The sequence below is a fragment of the Lethenteron reissneri genome, chromosome 54, assembly GCF_015708825.2.
Source record: "Lethenteron reissneri isolate LAM-NWPU_2019-01 chromosome 54, ASM1570882v1, whole genome shotgun sequence".
NCBI classification, from domain to species: domain Eukaryota; kingdom Metazoa; phylum Chordata; class Hyperoartia; order Petromyzontiformes; family Petromyzontidae; genus Lethenteron; species Lethenteron reissneri.
In genome coordinates, this window is record NC_083832.1 from 7888827 (window position 1) to 7910498 (window position 21672).

General features: G+C 42.7%; 2 protein-coding genes across 12 annotated transcripts in view; both read left to right on the forward strand.

Annotated features, from left to right (window-relative positions):
• LOC133356600 (uncharacterized) overlaps positions 1-14203 on the forward strand; it is a 490957-nt gene extending 476754 nt beyond the window's left edge. For both annotated transcript variants that reach the window (XM_061574219.1, XM_061574222.1), the window contains exon 5: positions 14163-14203. The gene's annotated coding sequence lies outside the window, so the exon portion shown is untranslated. The remainder of the gene's footprint in view (positions 1-14162) is intronic.
• Positions 1-21672, forward strand: part of LOC133356599 (forkhead box protein P2-like) — a 292969-nt gene that overhangs the window by 239746 nt on the left and 31551 nt on the right. For all 10 annotated transcript variants that reach the window (XM_061574212.1, XM_061574214.1, XM_061574215.1 and 7 more), the window contains one exon: positions 18551-18638. In XM_061574212.1, the coding sequence (XP_061430196.1) occupies positions 18551-18638 (88 nt within the window). The remainder of the gene's footprint in view (positions 1-18550; positions 18639-21672) is intronic.

Genomic DNA, 21672 nt, shown 5'->3' on the forward strand with positions numbered 1-21672 from the left:
TACGTGTCCGGGCATCTCAAACTTGCACGGAAAACATTATTTTTTATTTTCAAAGTGTGCATGTTAAATCATCCGTGCACGCACAGGAATCCTTCCCAAGTAAACAAATTGCTTTACGCATTATTTCACGTAGACCTTTAGGTTTTTTTTTCTTTTTGGAGAGTGGGGGTTGGGTTATTTTCCCCTCTCCCCGAAATTGTTTTCTTGTTACGGGAATGTTGTTTCCACATTTCGACGCGCCACTACCGCCGTTAGAATATTCCGGCAATGCCCTAATGTTGCAGTGCACTTATTCGCAAGCCTAGCACCACGCTTGAGAGAATTCATAAATATTTTATCGGGATATGTCTTTGCGCAGTAAACACGGGCAAAGTAACGCAGTTTATATCTGACAGCTTACAGGCTGCGGAACATCACTATTCCGCATGCCATCTTTGTTATCAAATAACCATTAGAATCGGGGAGAGAAAAAAAACAACATTCCCTCTTGTGTAAATACATACTCCTATCTTTGAAGACAGTTGTAGCAGTGAAATAGAGGATATATTTAGATACATTTACATCGTCTGCAACACGGTCTGATTTTTTTTACGGAAGACTGGCGGCGAATTGTTGGCTGCATCACATTGTAGGAGATTCTGTGTTAAATTAAAGCCGCTTGTGTAACGTGGATTGGTTGCAGAGCAGGCGGTCCGTGGTGAGGAGGTAGCGAGTTCAAATCTTGGTTGGGGGTTGGCTCAGCCGATCATCGCTCCTGGTTGATAACGTGAATACCACTTAATTCTAGATTTGAAGCTTTCCAGTTTTAGTGGTGGTCTCCCTGTTACAGGTTGAGTCACAAACCGCACCTCTCCATAACAAAGGCTCACCCTCTTAAGCCTCACCTTACCATATTAATAAAAGTATGCGGCCCTTGCCCCACCACCTTCTCCAACCATTATATAAACGGAGTGGTAGCTCCTGCAATCTCTCATTTACTTGATACAGCTGTCGTGGCTGTGACGGTACCACCTGAAGACGGAATCTTGTGTTGCCTCCGAAACGTCGTGATTTTTATTTTATTTTACTTTTTAATGTTTTTACCTACGTGACTTTACCGAAAAAACCTAAGAATATGAATGTGAATACCACTTTGTGGAAAAAGTCAACGATGGTTGTTCCATGCCATAGACTTGCCCCCCCCCCCCTGCTCCCCACCATATCAATGTGGAATTTCCCCCACACGCTCAGTGCTGTAAACAAGAGATGAGCACACCACCTCAATGCTTGATGGGGCAGGGAATCACTTACACTTTAAATGTTATAAAGCTAATACATTAATCTTTCATTCGCTTTCCTTAGCAGCAGGACATATACTCGTACTATTCATAATGAAGGTTTTTGGGTTAGATCACGTAAGGATAAATGTGTCGAAAACCCTTCACCACCCGACACAGCCAATTAGTAAGGGATTTGTCGCGTAAACAAAGCGCCAATTAGTTTACTACTTCAGCCCACCGCTGTGTTGGAGATGAAATCCACGACATTTACAATCTGAGTAGTACGACGTTTCCCTGGTAATGACATCCAGCATCATCGGGCGATTTGCCAATTGGCCGCGTCGGGTGGTGGAGGGCTTCGACACATTTATACTTACGCGATCCAACCCAAAAACCTTGATTATGAGTAATATCGGTCGCGATAGCCTACGTGTTAAACTAAAATGACATTGATGTCATTTACTGTACTCATTTTTATTATGTTTATTTGTCATTTATACTATTCCACTTCATGTGAGACGGCTTGCTTCAGTGATATCTTACACGAGTATCGGTAACTACTTATGCTCGGGCTAGACGCTGCATTTGACCCCAATGGCATTGAATGACTGCTTGAGAGAGTCAGACTCTGTAGGCTTGTGCTGTGAGGTGCGGTTTAAGCAATGGTTGATCAAATCCATCTATCTTATCAGTGAGGAGCTTTTTCTTGGTTCTTTCGGTAAAGTCACGTAGAAGGGAAGTAATAAAATAATAAAAATAAAACATAATAAATTACTTCTCACGACGTTTCGGCCACAACGCAAGCAGCCGTCCTCAGGTGAAGGATGAAACACCACCTGAGGACGGCTGCTTGCGTTGTGGCCGAAACGTCGTGAGAATTATTTTATTATGTTTTATTTTTATTATTTTATTACTTCCCTTCTACGTGACTTTACCGAAAGAACCAAGAAGATGAATCCCTGCAGTCACGAAAGCTTTAAATCGAAATTTTAGTATGTATTATTTTTATTATTTTATTATTTCCCTTCTACGTGACTTTACCGAAAGAACCAAGAAGATGAATCCCTGCAGTCACGAAAGCTTTAAATCGAAATATTGTATTATGTTTTATTTTTATTATTTTATTACTTCCCTTCTACGTGACTTTACCGAAAGAACCAAGAAGATGAATCCCTGCAGTCACGAAAGCTTTAAATCGAAAAGTGAGAAGCTTGTGAGTGTTGTCCGTCATGCACGTGGATTTTCTCTGCACCCTCTGGTTTCTGCCCACATCGATGTGAACACCCAATGGGGTGTGGCCTGCAGAGCCCACCTGAATAGGGATCTCCAGGCCAAATGAGGCTTTCCTGGGTAAATGAAGGGCATTTCTGCAGTTGCCATTTATCAGCCCAGTGTTGCCCCTGCAACGGTTTTGTTCCAAGGCAACGTTCTTTTTGCTTGCAAGGTAATAACCGAGCTCGTAAACAAAATATTTGGCTGTGGAATATTTTTTTATGATACTAATTTCATTGTCACGCTCTTGCATGTTGGCAGAGCACGCTCATGACGCGAAAATATAACAAAATATGGTACGTGTCTGCCTTTGCGTCGGTCTGTACATTCATACGTATATGCGCGTGCACAACTCTTAGATTGATAATGACATGGGTTTTTGGGCTAGGGTCTTGATCCCTCAGTCAGTTAGCCAAGGCTTGGCCAACTTTCTTCATTCATTAATTCCCAAGAGTGTTTGATGGCACTTTGCTCAAATATTCCCCTCTGTAAAGAGCTTACAGTTGGGTCTCAATTACTACCGGGCCTCGGTGGGGTTCCAGCAAAGGGTCTTCAAGACTGCCGTGCTCAACGCTGGAAATGCATTGCCAGTAATTGCGGCAATTCAGCTCACATCTAATTACATAGGGCCCAGCAAGCGTTTAGCAGTGTCTGTTACGCTCAGATGAGTGATCTTTTGTTTACGTCAAATTTTTTGTGCAAGCGTCGAGAAGATTTTTTTTCTTCCTTATTTCAGTTTTGTTTCTTACAAAGAGCACCAATTGGGCTGCTTACGTAAAAGGGTTTATGCAATAAAACCCGTTGCTTTTGTTTACAATCGCGTTAAATGAGACCACGTGGCAAATAAATGTGAGGATAGTTGCATGATATATGAGGCTTTATTTTGCGTTTTTTTGTATTTCTGTCTGCAGGTAGTTTAATATACTGGTTTATGCTTTAATAAGAAAGAAAAGAAACATATGTTAAACTAATGAATACAGTGATATGTGTAATTTAATTAAAAACATGATTGTCCTCTCCAGAAGGTTCCCCAATGCACTGTTGCAAGAGAATTAAATGGCCGAGTAGGGTAAGAGCATTTGCACTTGAATATTTGAAATGATTTCCTCTTGTAAAATAACCTGAAAGTTCAAAGGCAGGATCACAGAGAATTACCAACCAGCTTTTTTTTATGCTGGATTAGGCAGTATACAAGTCAGCACAATGTAATGTTGATTTGCGATCCGTGGTCGAGTGGACGTCCTTTTCAGTAAGAGTGATGCGGCACATTTACCTAATATTTGCTCCACGAAGCCCGAATATTTATATCAAGGTTTTATTATCAAATCTAGTCTAGCAAAAAAAAATGCATTATTTTCTTCAATAAAGTTGCACGAGCAAAGCGCAAATCGGCGAATGCCTGTTTATAAATGCTTTAATCAAATTTGACCAATCTGTACAATGATTACAAATGTTCGCCAGTGTATGAATTTCACTGCGGTGGTAGAATTTTTTATGCGCGTTAATGATTAAGCAGAGTATCCCCCCCCCCCCCACCTTAACTGATGCCCCAATTTGCCCTTGAAAATGAGTCTGGGGGTCTTTACCTATTCATTGAGATTAAAATCACCTTAGCGTCATATTTATTTGAAATAATTAATATAGCGGCGTTTAAAATTTCAAAAATCGCCAGCCATGCGATACATTACGGAGCCCTTTGTGATATCGGTGGCTTACTCTCGTGGATGAGACTTAGAAGATGGCGTCAGTTTTCGCCCATATTGGATTCCCTTGACTGGTGCTCCGTTATAAATATATTCAAATTGTTAAAGTGTTTAATGTTCGCCATCGCATTAGCAGTAGGGGATAATAAAGCACTGACATGAAAGGGCATTTGCAACCTCAGCTCAAAGCGCACATTAGGGCCAGGATTAAATGATGGATGAAATGCTACCAGGGCCCACGTTCTCCCACAGTAAATCTGTAGTGCCTAGATTAAACCCTGCAATCCCATTTCCCCCCCTTCTTTTCCATGCTTATCGCACTCACGTTTGTATAAATTATGAGGAATTCGCCGAACGATGCACCACTAGTTACTCATAATACCACGGTCGTGGCAGGGCCGGGAGGCGGCGGGGGGGGGGAGGTCGTGGATGGGGGGGGGTTGCCGGAAAAAATAGAGGAAAGAAAGAATGATCAGCTCTGCGTGAGGTAATCGCGTGTAATTGTATTCATAATTCACAGCGCAGACGGGTTCCATCTGATTTATCCCTGTTGTCTTTATGCCGCGTCTGGCTCCGCTCGATTGCCACCGCCGTAATGACATAATTATCTCATGGACAGGGCGAGGGAACAGGCACGCTGGCCGTGGCTGGGATAAAAGCAACGGGTTGTGGTCTCCCAATCCCCAAGCTGACGAGACTCTGAGGCTCCGTGAACTCTGCTCTTTAATTGCCGATGGCGCGAATGTGAGAAATATTCACCGTATTTCCCCCATCTTGGTTATTTTTAGCTGATGATGGAATACGCTGTCGCTAGCTGTGTTTGGGGCGATTGCTGTGGATCCATGGACAAAAGTTTTCCTTGGAGTTGCACCGTATTTCTCTAAGCCTTAAACAAAATGGAAATGTGTTTTTTTTGTTGTATGTATATTTTCAACACCAATACAGAGACCCAAAGAATGGGGAAACACAGTGTGCAAATGACATTGGTCCCCAACTGCAATCCTCCACTTAGCACGGTTGGCTACGTACGGTGTGAAAGAAGTTCAACATACATCTAAAAAGAAAGAGAGAGATAGGTATTGAGGAGGAGAAAGAGGGAGAATGGTTTGCAGTTTTCGTGACTGCAAGTATTCATACTCTCTGGTTCTTTCGGTAAAGTCAAGTAGGTGAAAAAAATAAGAATAAAAAATATAAAATAAAATAAAAAATAAAAAATAAATAAGAGCTACTTGTGACAAGCGATTATATAAATTATCTCTCTTTGCCCACTACAGCAATTTGTTTCTTGCTGTGGTTGTCCCACCTGATGACGGAAGCTTGTGTTGCTTCCGAAACGTCGCGATTTAATTTATTTACTTTCTATTTTAAATTTGTATTCTTATTTATTTCACCTACGTGACTTTACCGAAAGAACCAGAGAGTAAGGATAATGGCATTATGAGAAAGAAAGTGGAAATAAGTAAGTAAATAAAAGACTGGCACAACAGGATAACAAATGCAATAGGGGAGGGCAAAATACAATCGATATTAAATCTGAATTTGTTACACAAATGCTATTTAAAAATGAATGCAACGTAAAATGTTTGCCTTGATTTATGCGGCTTTTCATATAACCACAAAAACTACCAATACAATGCAAAACCCAACGGGGCAAATTATTGATTATCTTTTGTGACCACGTGTTTATATGTACATGTTTATTGTTTTCTGAAGTCATCATTGCGATTAGGACCTGGACATATGGTTTTACTCAAATCGCCAAGCTGAGCTACGCACTGATTGACTCTCAGGCATGATTAGGTTTTCTCTAAGGTATCCAATGTCTGCAAGGCCGCAAGTGACACAAGATAACAACAATTGTGCAATTTTTAACAGGTGAATGCAAATCGAATTTGAAGATAAACTGTGCATTGATGAATCTTGACCCAAAGCTTTCGTGTCTGCAGGAATTAATATTCTTTGGGTTTTTTCGGTAAAATCACGAAGATAGGTTCAAAGAAAATAACAAAAAACTACGATGTTTCGATCACAACACACCGCTTGTGTTGCAATCGAACCTATCTACGTGACTTTACCGAAAGACCCAAAGCATGTGCATTGATAGTCCTGATGATGACGATGATGTAACGCAATGATGGTAATGACGTCAGTTTTTTTCTTCCAGTTCCGTGGTCGATGACGTACGCAAATAAAAACTCTTCTTCTTCCTAGCGTTGTTCCCGCTGTGGCGCAGGGTCCGCTTTTCGGCATTGTCTTCTCCATTTGGCTCGGTCCAGGGCATCTTCAGGGGATGCGTTGACCGTCTTCATGTCTTCCTTTATTCGGTCCATCCATCGCTTCTTCGGACGTCCGCGTGGACGGCGGCCCTCTGGCTCAATACGCACGGCAGTCTTGGCCACTGATGACTCTTCACTTCGCATCACATGGCCGTACCACCGAAGCCTTGCCTCAAGCATCTTGTCCGCAATGGGGGCCACACCAAGTCGCTTCCGAACGTCTTCGTTCCTGACACAATCCCATCGAGTGAGCCCGAGGCTCCATCTGAGCATCCTCATCTCCATGGTGTGGAGAGCTTGTTCGTGTACAGTTGTGGCTGGCCAGCACTCGGATCCATAGAGTGCCACCGGTCGGACGATGGTCTTGTATATTTTTCCCTTCAGCCTATCCGGCATTTTCCGATCACAGAGGACTCCGGTGACTTGCCTCCATTTCATCCACGCCGCATTGACTCGTGACCTCACATCAGTCGTGATGCTACCATCTGAGCTGATGGTGGAGCCCAGGTACTTAAAGTCCGTCACTTTCTTCAGATCTTCTCCGTCAATACTGATGGTGCCGTCGGTTTGGGGGCCACACTCCATATACTCCGTCTTTTTGATGTTGAACCTCATCCCGTTTTCGTCCAAACGTTCCTTCCACAGGCGCGTTTGTCTTTCCACTTCTCCTCTCTCTTCATCTGAGAGGAGGACGTCATCCGCGTAGAGAATTGACCATGGGAGGGGCGTGTGCAGGTCGGCAGTGATCGTGTCCATGCACAGGATAAACAGGAGTGGTGACAGGGCCGATCCTTGGTGCACTCCAACGCTGATGGGAAATGGCGGTGATATGCCCACTGCACACCTGACTGCACTGGTGACGTACGCAAAGAAAAACTAACATAAAATAATTCTAGATTTGAAGCTTTCGTGACTGCAAGGATTCATACTCTTTGTTTTTTTCGGTAAAGTCGGGTAGGTAAAAATAAAGCTGATACAGCAAGCGTGCTGTGACGGTTCCACCTGAAGACGGAAGCTTGTGTTGCCTCCGAAACGTCGTGATTTTTATTAATTTTAATTACATTTTTATGTTTTACCTACGTGACTTTACCGAAAAAACCTAAGAGTATAAAATAAAATAACTTTGTTGGCACCGAGGCTCCCGCAAAGCCATGTGCGAGCTCGTGTGGCACAGTTTAGCGCCGGCAATCAAAAACTGCGGTCGTGTCGCTCCAGTTCTCCGCTGCGAGTGCGATGTCTTAAAAAAAACAATGGCGTTACGCCTCTCGAAATTAAATTAACGCAAACTGCTTGCGCGTTCCATGATTCAGCGGTGAAACGGGAGCCACCCGGCAACTTGCAGATGTCTCGGGGATAGCAAGTTGTTGGTCTCAGTTGAACACGTAGGCTTTCGCGACCAATATTCTGGCGAATTGCCCGATGATGCTGGATGCAATTACCAGCGAAACGTCGAACTCAAAAATTGTAATGTTGTGGTTTCACGCTTCAACACACCGGTGGGCTAAAGCAGTGAACTCTTTGTCTTTTGTCAACGTGACACTTTTTTTGCTGATTGGCCGTGTCGGGTGGTGGAGGGTTACGACACATTTATAAATAACGCGATCTAACCCAAAAAAGTTGTTGGTCTCAGCCATGGTCACTGGTGTCTTTACACGCAAACAAATCATATATGATGTTTTATCTACTGTAATGGTTTATTCCAGATCTGAGGATGGAAATAATTTGCTTTGATTGACACGTGATGAACCCTCTATGCAGGGTATATAGAGGTCAATTGCAACGTCGCCTACAATATATTGTTCATTGTTTATTGTTAGGACAGTGTTATTGACGATTCTGTAGAGTTATTCTTGTTTTGATGTTTGCGCTTACGCACCACTGCCAGCGGAGAATCACCAAATGATTTGTTTCATCCGGTGGTGGATTTACAAAAAGGGGTTGCGTGTATTTTATATATATTTTGCATATGCCACCGCATTATTCGGTCGTACGATATGCGATGTGTTGCAAAAGAACGCTACGCAAACTTAAGTCAGAACACGGTTGGTTCTTGAATTTTTTTTCAATTTGCAGTTTATGCGCTGGTTGACACCATAAACACGTGGGTGTTATTTATTTAATTTCCCGCATTTGCATACACTAGAGATTTACTGCGTGAGCACAGAATAAATTGGTATTAGCAAATTATTTACCTAACGTTTATTAACACTAACATGCACACAAAATTAAGTTATTTAAAAAGTGTTATTCCTCTTAGTGAACTCCCAAGGTACATATGGTGAGTCTGCAAGGTATGTTTGTCAGCTTTTGTTTTACATTACCTCCTTTTCGTGCCTCTGATCCCTCGATGGCTCTGTACGTAAATTATGCTATGATACTCGAATCATGGATGATGCTGTTGCCTTATAGTAGTTTGGGACTGATTAAAGATCGGTCAAAAATATGTTTTCGTTTTGGAAGTGCTTATAATGTATAACTTAACGTTAATTTACAGTCCTTTGCCAACCTACTGCTGGATGAGGCATTTTACAAATCCACTGCTGGATGAAAGCCATATCTCATGTCGTAAGGGTTGATGAAACAACTTCACCACCACGATGGTCAGTGATGGTTTCGGGAAGGGATAGGGGCCCAGGACTGGTTCACATGTCATATATGAGGTGTCGCCATGGCGAGATGTTATATACCTCACCTGGTATACAGGACGGTCGTAGGTTCGATCCCCCGACCGTGACACCTGCTGTATATTTAGAGTTTTCATGTCCTCTTCGTGGTCGTGTGGATTTTTCTCCAGGTCCTCCGATTTTTTCCTCCACGTTGAGAAAGATGCGTTTAGAATATTTCGCTGCTATAAATTCCCACAGGATAAGCCACTTCGGGCTATTATTTGTGGCCAGGTCGCTTTTGACAAAGAGCTATATAGCTCAGTGGGGCTTACCTGGTAAAATAAAAAAAATAGTTAACTTTATATGTCACTGATGTTAGCTGTGACCACGAATCGAACCCAGGTTTCTGTGTTCTCAGTGCAGTGTGCTATCCACTGCACCACTGATCTACTCCATCCTCCCCCTATTGCATCTACCAATGCACCTCCTTAATGGTCTCAATTACGCATCTCAATTTGGCTTTCGCATCTCATATTTCCGTCTCGTTTTCACCATTTGCTTGTATCATGTTTTTTTTTTCTTCCTTTATTGACTCATTGTACAGTTTTGTCCATTCATTTAGTCGAAATACAACATCGGTCTATCGTAGGCATATTTGTTTGAGTAAGTCGTAAATATTCAATCTTCTCACCGCATGATTTAATACCTGTGAGTGTAAGAATACAGTTCAAACGATGACTCGTTTCGTGATTTATACGGCTAGTAATTACTTGCTGTTAAACTATCTTTGCGTTGTCCACTGTACATCTCAGAGTCGACATGTATTGATCTCTTCAATTGAACTGCGTTCTTTGTGTCAGACAAATGGGTGGTGTAATGTGTGTATCTGCACAGCTGTGTTTAGACTAGGGGTAGTGTAGCGGTTAGCGCGCTGCGCTACGAAACCAGCGTCCCGAATTCTATTCCCCCTCATGGCCAACACCAGTGCCGTTAATCTGAACCGGTCCTGGGCCTCCTCCTAGGTTTACTGAAATGAGTACTTGGTGCGGTGTGTAAACATCGCCGCTGGGGAGACAAAGGCGGCCAGGTGTGGTGCTGGTCACCCACCGCCTTGTGTGCCCTGCCGGCCTTAATAGGTGCTCGCTAACAGCACTTGCCCCAACAGTCTGTTAATGCTACAGGGGATCTTTGTCTTTGTTGAGACCAAATAGCTCCGCGATTGTACGCACTGTAGACTCTGTTAACCTCCGGTGGGAACGAACCGCGGGGAAAACGTTGCAAGAGCATCATCATACAACAAAGCGGGCTGCAAAGTTGGGCCTCGGGATAAATCTGAGTGAAAGGGTCACGAACGACACGTTTGCTCAGCGGCTGGAGATGTCAGTGCGAGGAAGACACTTGAAGCAACGCGGCCGAATGTGTGACCCCCCAGCACAGCTCATGACGAAGCTAGCGACAGAATGTGTAGGTGGAAACAAGTTAGGCAGGCATGGGGGTGTATGTACGACTGCATGCTTAAAATAATATATTGTGCCCTCGTCAAATTTCAGGGTCGTGAAAGCATCGCCAACGCGGTTATTATATTTTTTGGGGGGCTCCAAAAAACTTCCCCTCGAGTTTCTTGGAACGACTCGGTCCTTGCCATTAAGTGTGGGTGTAAACATCGGCGTGGGTGTAAACATGCCTCTTAAGGGAGAGGAAAAGGTACTGGGGTGGACGCGTGAAGTTATCCTCGGGCCATCTGGACAGCTGTTGAAACAACACCGTTGCATGAGTTATAGGCGAACGAGACCACTGGTCGTGTGAGTGCGAAGTTGAAGGACAAGCGTGATAACCGGCCATGCGGTTTCATCTGCACTCGTGTCTCGGGCGGGCATGGCGCCGTACAGATAAAGGCGCTTGTCATCGTGATCGAGGGACCGGAGCTGTTGCAATGCATGTAAATCCTCTCGTGAACAAATAAGCAACACTTTCGTTTTTTATTTTATTTACTAAGATCCTGAGAAAGATATATATATTGTTTTTTTGCGTTCGAGTGCCACGTGTGTTTTGCTGCGTACGCTCGTGCGCTTCGCTAAGAACACCCCTGTCCGGGTTCGATTCCCGCTCATGGCCAAAACTAGTGACGATTATGTGAGCCGATCCTGGGCATCCCCTAGGTCGACTCAGCCTCAAATGAGTACCCGGTGCGGTGTGCAGACATCGCCACTCGGGAGACAAAAGCGGCCGGGTGTGGTGCTGACCACCCACCCCCTCGTGTGCTGTGCCAGTCTTCATGGGTGCTACTCACTCACATTACTTGCGGAATCAGTCTGTTGAGACTATACGGGGGATCTTTGTCTTTGTATGGTGCAGTGGTATGCGCAATGCATTGCGGACTAAGTGTCTTGAGCTTTATTTACCTGCCATGGGTAACATCAGTGGCAAGCAGGGTCTGAACTTGCCCTGGTTCTCCTGTAAGTCGACTCTGCCTTAAATCAGTGGGAGATAATTGCCGTCAGACGTGGTGGTTGGCCACGCCACCCCTGTGTGCCCCACACTTGCCTTAATAGGTGCTCGCTAACAGCACATGCCCTGACAGTCTGCATGGTTACACTGGGTATATTTGCCTTTGAATAGCTTTAGAAACACACATGCATTGGCATTTGGTATTTAAACCTGGTTTGGGCCTTTAGTAGATTGACTCAGCCTCGAGTGGTTGCCGGTTGTAGTGTGATCATCAGCAGCAATGTATGTATGGTGAACTTCTTTCGCACCGTACGTAGCCCAACCGTGCTAATCAGAGGTGCATGGTAAGTGCAACAAACTCAATGGAGAGGTGGCTGAATATTCATATATCACGGACCACACCACTACCTCATGTGCCATTGCAACCTGAATAGGAGATTGTTTTGCAAGCAAGATTTCACAACATTTGAAGGGCCCATTTGATATTTTTTTGTTGCCTTCATATATGAATAATTCAATGTAATACATTTATCGGAGACCACTTTTTAGCCACCGCGTCTCAGAGACTGATATAATTAACGCTCCTCTTATTAAAACTTTTTGACAGCTCCACATTCATACGTAAATACGAAGTGAACAAAATTTCTATTGAAAGCTTTCGTGACTGCAGGGATTCATCTTCTTGGTTCTTTTGGTAAAATCACGTAGAAGGGAAATAATAAAATAATAAAATTAATCAAATAATTCTCACATTCAGACGCTGTCTTCCCGACAGACCTGTTCTTCGCCTGAGGACTGCTGCTTGCGTTGTGGCTGAAACGTCGTGAGAATTATTTTATTATGTTTTATTTTTATTATTTTATCATTTCCCTTCCACGTGACTTTACCGAAAGAACCAAGAAGGTGAACAAAATTGTTGCTGCTGCAGTGATTGTCTGCATTTTGTTTTATTGAAAAGCCTTCTTAACTACACGTGTATTACGATAACATCGATGTCATTTACAGATATACAACAATAGTGCCATGATGCAAGATTAAAGATAAACGGGACAAGGTCACGGGCACGGAACGATTGTATGACGCTGTAGGGCCCTGCCTTCAACATAAATACATCACGTTTCATGCTCAAGTGTGATTTACACATGCCCATTTGTCAAAGTTTTATTGTAAATGTTAGCAATATCTGTATCTGAAGTCTGCGCCATCTCAATTTTTGTGCTTTTAGATGCTGTCAGGACGAGATTACATTTTCACAATTCATTGTGTGGATCGCCACATCTCTGGCTTTCTTCATGCAAAATCCTGGCGAACTTAATAATTTAGACTTCTGGAGGAAAAATAAAATCCCACAGGACACCACACAGTACCTAAACTTGAATATTACATTTCTGTTTTATGGGATTATATGCAATCTTCCAGCTTCTCTTGAATAATCTTCGTAAAATGTCACCAATCAAATGGCGATTATGAGTGAAGATGCACCTCTGTATTTCTCCTTCGTTATTCTCTCCCCAGTTACTTCTCACTTGTTTTCCTCCTTTATCTTCTTGGTTCTTTCGGTAAAGTCACGTAGAAGGGAATTAATAAAATAATAAAAATAAAACATAATAAAATGATTCTCACGACGTTTCGGCCACAACTCAAGCAGCCGTCCTCAGGTGAAGAACATGTCTGTCGATAAGACAGACATGTTCTCAAGCAGCCGTCTTATCGACAGACATGTTCTTCACCTGAGGACGGCTGCTTGCGTTGTGGCCGAAACGTCGTGAGAATTATTTTATTATGTTTTATTTTTATTATTTTATTACTTCCCTTCTACGTGACTTTACCGAAAGAACCAAGAAGATGAATCCCTGCAGTCACGAAAGCTTTAAATCGAAATTTCCTCCTTAACTTGCATGCTACTTGAGATTCATTGTTTAAGGGCGCATCGTGAATCCAAATGATGATTGTTATATTTTTAGATGAATATTTCTGTTCATTTTTGACGAAACATTATCATCACTACTCGCTTAAATATTTATTAAATTGGCTACGAAGACATGCAGACAGGCATGCGTAATTATTGTACGAACAATTGTAATGCAGAGGTGAAGTTTTGCATATGCACAGGATTAATTATTATTTTATTAGCCCAGTGCAACTTGTTTTTTTTTTCTTCCCGGTAGCTAATTCTCAAGAAATCTTGACCGCCCCACGTGATGCCATAATTAATTTATTGAATCTCTTCTTCGACATTATTTCATAAATACTGGGGCGGAGGCGGGGGTGGGGGGGTTCCCCGTGTAACGAACGTGAATACTGCAAAACTCAACCTGATTAAATGTCGCCTGCATTATTCTCCACGCACTAAATTGACGTTACATTGCATGTAAAAAAATATGCTAATTGTAAATGACGGGTGTAGCTCCAAACAAAATGCACTAAACGACGCATTCTCACTGTGCTTGACTCTTGTCTTTTTTTTTTAAAGCAATTACCTGCCTGTAAAGTGTCTTCTCTGGTCATGAATTTCCCGAATCACTGTCACAATGGGAAAATACATGTTTTTTATTCCCATTTTATCTTACGCACAAAGTTCGCTCGTTCGTTTCTCAGGCCGCTTGTCCTGGTGAGGGTCGCGGCGGCAGCGTGTTGAGTGGTGGCGGTCCACACCTCCCTCTACCTGGCGACAGACTCCAGCATTACTACACTATACACTACTATACACTATACACTACTACACTATACACTACTATACACTATACACTACTATACACTATACACTACTATACACTATACACTACTACACTATACACTACTATACACTATACACTACTATACACTATACACTACTATACACTATACACTACTATACACTACACTACTATACACTACACTATATACTACACTATACACTACTATACACTATACACTACTATACACTATACACTACACTACTATACACTATATACTACTATACACTACACTATATACTACTATACACTACTACACAATACACTACTATACACTATACACTACTATACACTATACACTACTATACACTATATACTACTATACACTATACACTACTATACACTACTATACACTATACACCACTATACACTATATACTACTATACACTACACTATATACTACTATACACTATACACTAACACACTACTACACTATACACTACTATACACTATATACTACTATACACTACACTATACACTACTATACACTATACACTACTATACACTATACACTACTATACACTATACACTACTATACACTACTACACTACTATACACTATACACTACTACACACTACTATACACTATACACTACTACGCTATACACTACTATACACTACTACACTATACACTACTACACTATACACTACTATACACTATATATCACTACATTATACACTACTATACACTACTACACTATACATTACTATACACTACTATACACTATACACTACAGCACTATATACTACTATACACGACTACACTATACATTACTATACACTATATACTACTACATTATACACTACTATACACTACTACATTATACACTACTATACACGACTATACTATACATTACTATAAACTACAATACACTACTACATTATACACTAATATACACTATACATTACTATACACTACAATACATTATACACTACTACACTATACACTACTATACACTATACACTACTACACTATACACTACTATACACAACTACACTATACACTACTACACTATGCACTATTACACTATACACTACTACACTATATACTACATTATACACTACTAAACACTGCACTACTAAACACAGACTCTAGCTCTTCCGGGGTAATTCCCAGGCGTGTCAAAGCCAGCCGAGCGACATCGTCCCGCCATCGTATCCTGGGCCTGCTCCGGGGTCTTGGCCCAGTGGGACAAGCTGCTGCTGCTGCCCGTTAGAGTAATAGGTGGAGTCTACCGGGGGGGGGGGGGGGCGGGGGGGGGCATCCTTACCGGGTGCCCGAACCACCTCAACTAAAACAATAATATTTTGATGCAAAGTATCTTGTAGCAAAGTGACTGTCACATTTTCAGTTTTGCGATATTTTTCAAGGATTGATTTGATTCACTAAATCTGTGGTGAATATAGCGGCCTCTGGTGGCTTATAGAGTCCCGAAAAGGCTTTACAACCAACGTAAATGCAGTGAAAAATGTTGACTGCTTAACACTTGATTCAATGCATGTATTTTTCCTACTTTAGCAGCTATATTAATCGATGAATCATCTCATCTGCCCTTAGAGTATGTTCCAGCAGTTGCCTCCCCTGTCTGTCTGCACGTGCATTCATCTAGAATGCTAAACAACAAAATAATCGGTGATACTGCATTGATAGTGGTGCACAAACACACACACCAAAAAACTCAACACACATGTCAATAGTTCTTTATCCCCAAAGAGGAAAAATTCTATACCCATCTCATAGGCCATGTTTCTGTCAAGAGCCCCTACATAATATGGGCCAATTGTCCACTCGTATAATTTAGCCCATTTAGATGCCCTTTCCAGGAACAAAGCAGTCGTTTGTATTGAACTCACAAACAATATATTCTGCCTGTATATGACCAAGTGTTTTTCAAAAGCAATCAACGGCGTCTGCCGTCGACATTTTCTTGAACGCCGGATGTCTGCAAAAAAGTGTCTTGGGACGCTCTCCATTGAGATCCTTGCTTGGTTTTCAGCTCTAATCCGGCACACTTATTTTGTCAATCTCTGATCATCAAGGAGGAGAACAGACTGCCATCACAAGTGGTCTTAATTGCTCGTCTTCTGTTTAATCACCGTAAATTCACACCAGTGCACTCTGTCAAAGTGCTGTCATCTCTGCGTCTTTGGGGTGCCTTCCCAGACGGAAGCGCATTAAACCAACCTCGGACAATGCCACGACTCACTTCATTCCTGAGGGGTGGAGAAATACAACGTTTGAGATAAAATGCGAATGTCGTGGAAGACTTAGAAGCATGAGAAAATTCGAAAGCATAAGCAAAATAAAAAAAAACTTTTTTTATTATATTACCACAGTGTATGGTATAATACGGATTAAGTCACCTCATGATATTATGTATCCTAAACAAAAATACACTAAATTTGGATTTAAAGCTTTCGTGACTGCAGGGATTCATCTTCTTGGTTCTTTCAGTAAAGTCACGTAGAAGGGAAATAATAAAATAATAAAAATAAAACACAATAAAATAATTCTCACGACGTTTCGGCTACAACGCAAGCAGCCGTCCTCAGGTAGCCGAAACGTCGTGAGAATTATTTTATTATGTTTTATTTTTATTATTTTATTATTTCCCTTCTACGTGACTTTACCGAAAGAACCAAGAAGACGAAAAGCCACTCACAACAATTACGAGGGTGTAACGCACAGCACTGTCATCACCTGTCCACACCTCAATGAAGTCTCAGCCGCTCCCGGTAAATTAGTTCGGTCAAGCAAATAAACGCTGGCACAAACATTTTGTACGATTAAGTGAACGGATGTCGCAGCCTTTCCTCCTATACTCAGGGGACGATAACTCGAAGGGAACGCACGATGGGCAATGAAGTCAGGTCACGTCGCTACTCATTCTGTTGAGCGTTTAACATTTGATTAGAGTTTGTTTGATATTGACTCTATATGCCCCCCTCCCCACCGCCCCCAATGAGTTTCTGTATGCCCCCCCCCTCTTTTAAACACAGTCACCCGACAAGATTGCTTAACAGCCCCACGCCAACAACACCTAGCAAGCATTCTACTTTAGCTCTCATACGAGACACGTCTTAACCATTTCGATTTAAAGCTTTCGTGACTGCAGGGATTCATCTTCTTGGTTCTTTCGGTAAAGTCACGTAGAAGGGAAGTAATAAAATAATAAAAATAAAACATAATAAAATAATTCTCACGACGTTTCGGCCACAACGCAAGCAGCCGTTCTCTGGTGAAGACCAGGTCTGTCGGGGAGACAGCGTCTGACAGACCTGGTCTTTACCTGTGGACGGCTGCTTGCGTTGTGGCCGAAACGTCGTGAGAATTATTTTATTATGTTTTATTTTTGTTATTTTATTACTTCCCTTCTACGTGACTTTACTGCAAGAAGCAAGAAGACGTCTTAACCAGGCTGGAACATCTGCTCAGCTTCTGAGATACGACCGGGGTGCATTGTTGGTAATGTTTCTCATTACGCTTGTTCACCCGGGGAAGTCTCACGGAGTCTAAAGACTATTCTTTATTTCAGGAGGGTCCTTGCCTCGTAGGCTCTCAGTGATGGCATCACCTTCACTCCTCTATTTAAGACCGAAGCAGGAAGGCTTCTTCACAATTATGGCAAAAAATCGCTCGATGAAACCTGTTTGAAATCGCCAGCCAGAAGTCACTGTCCTCAATTTGTCAATGTTGTGGGTTTTGCCCTCCGACGCACACACGTGTGCTGAAGTATTAACGAATTTGCACGTTTTGATTACGTGCCAAACCTTACTAAGTGGCTGCGTCAGGTGGTGGCAGGTTCATGACACATTTATATATTCACGCGATGTAACCCAATAAAAAAACTATTAATGGGTAATATTGGTCGTGAAAGGCTGCTGCTGCTGCTGCGTGTTAAACCGCCCTGCCAAGTTTTTGCACTGGGGGGGGGGAGTTGCTTTGCGTAATCCCAATTAAGTAATTTTCAAGAAATGTTTGCGGCATTTGGATATTTGACAAATACCAGTTAAATCTGTATATAGCTATGTAACTAAACCAGAGAACATGGAGCCAAACCCCCATCAGAACAGGTGAAGAAAAGTGGAAGAACAGGGGTAGAACCTACAAATTCCACGTGGAAAAGTTCCCGAGTCAGGAATCGAACCCAGGTGCTTCTGGCCGTGAGGCCCAAGTGTTACCACTGTGCCACCTTGCTGTCCTGGCAGGATGATTTGTGACATTAAGTTGCTTTATCTGTGTTTGTTGCAGACACCTCAACAACGAACACGCTCTTGATGATCGGAGCACGGCGCAATGCAGAGTGCAGATGCAGGTGGTGCATCAGCTCGAGATTCAGGTGAGTCCGTGTACAAGTACAGACACTGACTAAACCTAGTTCCGGATGACGACTTCTCCGACACGCAAAAATCGGAATCTTTATTGAGACTGCAGGAGGAGGAAATCCGATGAGCTATGAAGCTCTTTTTCACAGATGTCCAGTTTTTTTGTTGCAGAACTGCTCTCCATCTGCCTACCATGTAGCCACACAGCAACCTATAGCAGACACATAATCTGAATATCTATTGATACTGGAGGAATCCGAAGAGCTGTAAAGCTCTTTTGTCACAGATGTCCAGTAGGGGCGGGTCACAGCGGTTCAACAGCAAACAGTGCAAAGTCTAGGAAAGGTAAACACAAAACACTTTACCGAATTTAAACTAAAACTTAACTATTATTATCTTACCAAGTGAAGCCCACGACATTATTTGCTTCTCTTTCAGAAGTTACCTGGCCACGAATGATAGCTCAACGAAGTGGCTTATCACGTGGACGTTTCTAGCAGCAACATAATTTGAATCACCAATAGCATCCTGTTTGTGCGCGGTGGTCAAACCTGCTGAGCTGCTCAAATATAATGAGAGCAGTGGCATTCTGGGGGATTTGCTCACCGGCTCGCTTTGAGCGAGTGGCAGAGGTCAATCCCTGAAATTGACCTGCTCATGGCGCTGATGGCAGAAGGGTTTCCTCGAGACGGGGACTAAAGAGATCCCCTCAAGAGGGTCTCTTGGCCTACCATCTCATGCTCGCCAGGCATCTTGGAAGGGGTGGAAGTTTCCACGCTTGACCTGACGATGCGCTGGCTGTGGGTGCACCCATTGATGCTGCTGAAAATAATAACAACGTTTCGTCCTTACGTAAACGCGCTGCTATAACGAGGCGTACCCTTGCCCTGTCAGTTATTTGTGTTTGTTTGACCATACTTTGCCAAGCCGTGTCACGACGGGTTAGGGAAAGTGGTGGTTGTCATTTGCCATGGCTGCGAACCGAACTCTGGAAACTGGGCTCATAGCGCAGTGAGCGAACCTGATTACACAGAAGCACAACATATGGAGCTAAGAGTGAGTGGTAAGAAACTTGCCAAACATTTCTAAGACTCGTGACTGGGAATAAAACCCACAGCATGTCCAGTTCACTCGACTCGACATCACAGTGGCTTACATCTGCAGAATAAGCCCATCAATAATTCTTTCATCCTCCGTCTTATTACCGAATGACAAAGCATTAGCCTCAGTTTATCCTGTGATTGTGATAATATTTCAAACTCGAGGCTGTTTATCAAGATGTCTTTTTTCGGTTCAATGCAACGATATTTTTAGAAACAGCAATAGCTTGCCCACACCACCCCATGGCCCCGCAGTGTTCCGCGTTGCCCTACCCTCGAAAAACAGAGACGTAAATGGATATTCCACTGCAAACAGCATGTGTGTTTACCAATGTAGGGTCACATGCGATTATTTCACTGCATATAGGATTCCCATAATAATACGTAACATCTGAAGGTTCTGGTTATTTCACATACTTATATTTCTGCACGGATGTCTTTTATAAGGCTCGTTTAAAATTTCTCAGCCGTATATTATTAGGTTTTTTTTCGACAATTTTTATTTCTTTACAAAAGTGGAATGTGTTTAATTGAGAGATGGGCAGCCCTCGAGATAACATGTTTTTTTTCTTTCTCAAAAGAACCAAAAAATTGCACGGCCAACTCTTTTATTTTTTATTTCACACCCAGCGATTGACTTTGTCTAATGAAACATTGTCATCGTATCTGAATGGCACTGTGCTCCCACTCAAAGCATCCAAAGAAGTTTGGAGTCGTTTGCATGTTAATGATACATAAAAGCATTCCACGCTTCACTTTAAATACATCCTTTGTCGGGCAGTTGATATTTCTGAGCGCGCCTTGTGATGTTCCGTGATGGAAAAGGCGTCCAAACCCTCCAAGTAAGGAGACAAGCCAATGGTCGTGTCTGATTGCTCTGAAAGAAGGGTTTTTTATTATTATTATTATTATTATCCCAGAGGGCATTCACCGTGATCTTGAAAGCCGAGTTCTGTGGAATCTTCTGACATTGGGTTTTATTATGTGCATACTTTTTTTTTAATAATGGCAAAAAAATAATAGAAAAGAATATATATATATGACATGGGGCAGAATTATGCCTTGTGTTTAGTCCAGCGGCGAGCACGCGTCTGACTTGAGCAAAAGCCTGAGATTTGCGCATGAGCGACTGGCTTCTTGCGGATGCCACCATTGAGTGTTGGCGGAGTGGCACACGGGCCTTGCGACGTAGAGGTCGTCGGTTCGATTTCATCTCCCGCCGCGGCAGATGAGAAGCATTAACGCAGGTTTCTGAAATCCCCCCCCCCCCCGCCGCCCCCCATTATGGCCGCCCTCCTCCTGTGTCTACCCAGCAGCAGTACACATGGGCTCAGCGCACAGTCGATGGGCAGGCCGCATGTTGATAGGGTAAAGTGTGGGTAATCACAACTCTCCCAAGACTCCGGGCCAGCTTGGAAGAGTAGGCTAAATACCCTCAAGGAAATTGCAGGACTGGCACATGCAAATAACACAAAACTCGCTTTCCAAAATGCATCGCTGCAGCCTCTCTCAGTCAGAACACTCACGACCGAATATTTTTTTTACAAACGGCTGATGGTTTGATTCCCATGCCTGGTTTTGGTTTGGGCACAACAATGCATCATCGATTCATTGGCTGACAAAGATTACTACACTGACAACGCACGCTACAAAACACATGTGCCTGAAATGTTAATGGAATGTGTTCACGTGAACTCCTCCAGTTACTAGATGCCACTACATTCACCAAAATGTGATAGTGTATATTTATATATTCTTGAATCGAATCGCGACCCTTGATAATGACAAATCACCGGATCGTGACCGGAGTGAATGTTACATCCCTACTGTTTGATAACGCAGCGGTGCATTACGAAAATGGATGTTACAGATCTTGAGAAACCATTCACAAGTGTAGGTTATTGAGTGCTCTAGACTAAATCCCACATTTTAAATATAGCCCCAAGTC